General features: G+C 42.1%; 1 protein-coding gene across 1 annotated transcript; it reads left to right on the top strand.

Annotated features, from left to right (window-relative positions):
* The first annotated feature begins 3,201 nt into the window (after positions 1–3,201).
* LOC123116330 (uncharacterized) lies at positions 3,202–4,418 on the top strand. Its single transcript, XM_044537297.1, has 2 exons — positions 3,202–3,761; positions 3,856–4,418. Exons 1-2 carry the CDS (start codon positions 3,294–3,296, stop codon positions 3,910–3,912), a joined length of 525 nt encoding a protein of 174 aa, XP_044393232.1. The 5' UTR covers positions 3,202–3,293; the 3' UTR covers positions 3,913–4,418.
* Positions 4,419–4,952: the final 534 nt, after the last annotated feature.

The following is a 4,952-nucleotide window of genomic DNA, read 5'->3' as shown; positions in this document are numbered from 1 at the left end:
ACGATATTATCGAGGTCGATTATGGTGGAGGGGGGCACCGCACACAGCTAAGAGATCCAAGGGGTCAATTGTTGTGTCTATGGGGTGCCCCCCTCCTTCGTATATAAAGGAGGGGAGGAGAGGGCCGGCCAGCAGGAGGAGGCGCGCCCAAGGGGGGAGCCTTTTCCTATTTGGAGAGGGAGAGGGAAGGAAGAGGAAGGAGGGAGGAAGGAAAGGGGGGGCCCGCCCCCCTCCCAATTCAGATTGGGCTTGGGGGGGGCTCCCTTGCTCCTTTCCCCTCCTTTCCACTAAAGCCCATTAAGGCCCATATACCTCCCGGGGGGTTCCGATAACCTCCCGGTGCTCCGGTATTATCCTGATCTCACCCGGAACCATTCCGGTGTCCAAATATAGTCGTCCAATATATCGATCTTCATGTCTCGACCATTTTGAGACTCCTCATCATGTCCGTGATCACATCCAGGACTCCGAACTACCTTCGGTACATCAAAACACATAAACTCATAATATAACCGGCATCGAACTTTAAGCATGCGGACCCTACGGGTTCGAGAATTATGTAGACATGACCGAGACACATCCCTGGTCAATAACCAATAGCGGAACCTGGATGCTCATATTGGCTCCCACATATTCTACGAAGATCTTTATCGGTCAAACCGCATAACAATATATTGGCTCCCACATACGTTTTGCAAATATAAGATCTACTTTTTCAGTACACGTTCTCCATTTTGGTGCATAAGGCACATTTTTTTATACATGTTTAATATTTTTTAAATGGATGTTTAACATTTTTTATAAAGGTTTGATGAAAAGTTTTAAAATATGTGATAACTTTTTTCATACACATTATATTTTTTGTATACATGTTTCAAATATATGAGAAATATTTTTTCTAAACATATTTAACATTTTCCAGATGCTAGATAGACATCTCTCAAATCTTTTGTGTAGAGTGTCTTTGTATAATATACTTCCTCCATTCCTAAATATAAGTCTTTTTAGGGATTCCATTATGGACTACATACGGAGCAAAATGAGTAAACCTACACTCTAAAATATGTCTATATAGATCTGTATGTAGTTTGTAGTGGAATCGCTACAAAGACTTACATTTAGGAACACAGGGAGTACATATTTAGAATATTTGAAAGTATCAACAAAATTAAAAAAAGCAACCAAAAAACGCGAAAAGAAAACAGTAAAAATGAGTCAGTGGCCTCCTGCGTAGTGCCGGCCCAGTCTCGCGTCAAGCGAGACATAGGCATGCCCGTACAGGTGAGCTCCTACTGGACGCACTCTGCGTCAAACAGCTGCGCGACGCACGCATGGAACCCCTGACTGGGCCGGCACAATAGTGGGCACGCCTCCATGTTGCGTACTAGAGGAGCTAACTAGTAGACGTAACAAGACTTGGTGCTAAATATGAAGCGTGCTCGTATAAGAACTAATACCAATCAAGAATCTGAACAGTTTTTTGAATTTTTCAAACTTTCCTTCGAAATTCTGATTTTTTTTTTTAACAAACAAGCAATGTATCAAAATACGATGATTTTTTTAACAACTTGGACATATTTTCAAATTTCAAAAAATAAAACATAGACGTGAACATTTTTCGACAGATTTGTTTCTGAAATTCGTGAAGATTTTCAGAAATCTGATAATGGGAACAAATTTTCAAAAGCACAAACAGTTTTTGTGAACAAAAAAAGGAACAAAATTGAAAACAACAACATTATTCGAAATTGTGAACAATATTTAAAAAATTTGATCACTTTCAAATTTGTGAACAAAAATTTGAAAAATGGAACATTTTTTATATCAAACAAAATAGATATAAAAATAAAATGAGAAATATTTTAAAATTTGTGAACCATTTTTTTGAATCTGTGAACAATTTTAGAAACATGAGAACATTTTTCTAAACATGAACAATCTTTGAAAAGTTGGAACACTTTTTTAAATACCCGAACATTTTTGGAATTTGTGAACAAATTTGCAAAATGGGAACATTTTTTGAAATTCAGAACTTTTTTGGGGAATTTGTGAACAAATTTTTGAAACGAGAACATTTTTTGAAATTCGATAACATTTTTTTGTATTTTATGGACAAACTGTTTTAAAATGCAAACGCTTTCTTACTTTCAGAAAAATAAAAAAAATTGTGAACGACTTTTGTAAATCCCAACGTTTATTAAAAAGAGAAGAACAAAAACAAAGAAGAAAGAGAAAAAGAAATGGAAAAAACGGAAGAAAAAAAGAAACAGAAAAGGAAACCAAAAGATAAAGGAAAAACCATACGAGGAACTTTCTAGACGTTTCCCAAAACCAGAAAACCCGCTGGGAACCTTCTAGGAGTTTCGCAAAATCGAACTGCAAGCGATGCGAACAGTAGTTGATGGGCCGGCCCAAGTTTTCGTGCGCCTGTGCGATTGCCCGACTCTTTGACGCAGAGGGCGTCAAATAGGGTTTTACCCCGTACAGTTCTGGTTGCATGCTGGATGTCTTATGGGCCGGTCCATATGATTTTTTATCTTCCGTTTTTCCTTTTCCCTTTTTCGCGTTTCTTTTTTGGTTTTTTCTTTTTTCTGTTTCTCCTTTTCCTTCTTTAATTTTTTTGCTTTTTTGAAATATTATTTTATATCGAATTCATTTTTTGTTGATCAAGATTTAAAAAATGTTAACCATATTCAAAGTTTGTTCATGACACTAAAAAATGGTTTATGAAACTCGAAATTTGTTCATCTTTTTCAAAAAATGTTCATCGATTTCTTAAAAAAATATCAAATTCAAATTTTATTCATCCATTTTTTTAAATGTTTATCGTGTTCAATATTTGGTTAGCATAACGTTTTAAAATGTTCATCAAATTCAAAATGTTTTCATTCATCTTTCAAAAAGTTCATATGATTTTGTAAAAAAAAATTGTTGAATGAAGAATTTTTCAATCAAGTTTAAAAAATGTTCATCTAATTCATGGCCCAAACGCCATCTTCCTGCCAAGAAGTCCCGCCCATGACGGCCGACAGTTTTTATACGCTAAAGAAATGACAGCCGACAGTGGCCGCCACGTGGAGCCTCTCCCTCTCGCGGAGCAATACACGTATTTCAGTTGTCTTTAATGCAAACTGCACCACTCCAGTTCTACGTACCCGAACCTACACGTGTTGCGCGCGAAGGATCGTTGCAGCAAAACTCGACGCAACCAAAGTCCAAAGAGAAATCTTGCTCGTCCATAGGCCTCGCGGCAGTCGCATCAACTGGTGCCATCTTTCAGAGTCTGAAGCCCCATGTCGCCTTCTTCCCCTACGCTAGACGCTCCGGGAACCACAGCGTCGTCGTCGTCGTCGTCATCATCGTGCTTCGCTCTAGCATGGCACATGTGGAGCCTATGCGCGCTCCACGTCGCCCTCGTCCTCTCCTCCGTGGCCGCCGCCGCCCTCATCGTCGTGCTCCTCCCCTTCGCCTGCACGGCCGCCTCCCTCTGCCTCGTCTGCGCGATCGCGGCGCGGCTTCTCTCGTGCTCCGCCTCCTTCGCAACGCTGGATCGGACGGCGGCACAGAGCGACGGCGCCGACGGTGACGCGTACCCGTATGAAGAGGAGGAGGATGGCGGGGGAGCAGAGCTGGAAACACGCGGCCGAGAGTGCACGGCTGCTTACATCGATGGAGCCCATGAGTCCATCGATCCATACGGTGATGAGCAAGATCGTCGGTTCGTGTTGGCGGAAACTGGGAACTACTACTACTGCAGAAAAGTGAGTGAGCATTTCTTCTCTTCCCCTGCACTCTGTTTTCGTCAGTGGTTCGTGCTATCGGCTTAGTTAACTGGACTCGACCGTGTGCATGCAGTTCTATGATCTCCTGGCTTTCTGGAGACGCAAGGAGAGAGACTGGAGAAGGGGGTGAACAGTAGTACTCCCTCCGTCCGGAAATACTTGTCCGAGGAATGAATGTATCTAGATGTATTTTAGTTCTAGTTACATCCATTTATATGAAAGTATTTCGGACGGAGGGAGTACACACGATGGCATATACAGGTTCAGGCGCTCGATGTTTAGCAAATTGTGATTACGATGTGTTCATCTGCAAAGACTGCAATGGGCTGCAGGGGAGTAAATAGCATAACCCTAGCCTGTAAAGTAGTAGTTTAATGTTATTTACTCGCTGCAGGGTCCGATTGTTCCGGGCCACACGAACCTAAGAAAAACGAGGTTTGTGCTGCCCGGGTCCAGGCCCATTTGGAAACCGCTCTGGTCTCTAGTTTTCTTTATCCTTGATAGCTTGTCGACCTCGAGCAAATTAGCATTTTGCATTCGCATAAATTTGAAACAGAAATTATCAACGCAGCAACAGTCAGAATTTGTATCTGCATGGGAGTTCAGTCACCCCTTTCCCTTCTCAATAGCATTTTGCAACCTTGCACCTATGCATTGTGAAAGTCTTATCATGTATCCTCAAAAAGAAAAGAAAAAAGATAGTTTTATCGTGCCTCTCGTGGTCAAATCAACCACGGCTAGGATTGCTTAGAAACACCCTCTCATTTCTCTTTTTTTTTGCGGGGCAACTCTCTCTTTTTTTTTAAAAAAGGAGGAAGACCCTGGCCTCTGCATCTGGGCGACGCATGCAGCCACTTTATTAATTATTCATAAAAGACCTTACAAAGAAATACAACGGTAAGTCTGAAGCCGCCGACTAGGCAACATCTGTCGCTACTCCTATCCATTTGATGAAGGGATGCTGATAGTCCGGACCTAATACCACAGAGCTCGCAGTCAAGCCTAACATCTAAGAACTGAGGCCCCAACCAAGCCACTTGCCGGGTATGAGACACACACCGGACCAGCGCGCTCTCAGAGGCCGCCGCCGCCAACTGTCATCGCTCCATCTTCAGAGCTATACTAACGCATCATCCTTGCCCGGTCTAACTGCCGTTGACACCACCACGG

The sequence above is a fragment of the Triticum aestivum genome, chromosome 5B, assembly GCF_018294505.1.
Source record: "Triticum aestivum cultivar Chinese Spring chromosome 5B, IWGSC CS RefSeq v2.1, whole genome shotgun sequence".
NCBI classification, from domain to species: domain Eukaryota; kingdom Viridiplantae; phylum Streptophyta; class Magnoliopsida; order Poales; family Poaceae; genus Triticum; species Triticum aestivum.
This window is presented reverse-complemented; position numbering and strand designations above follow the sequence as displayed.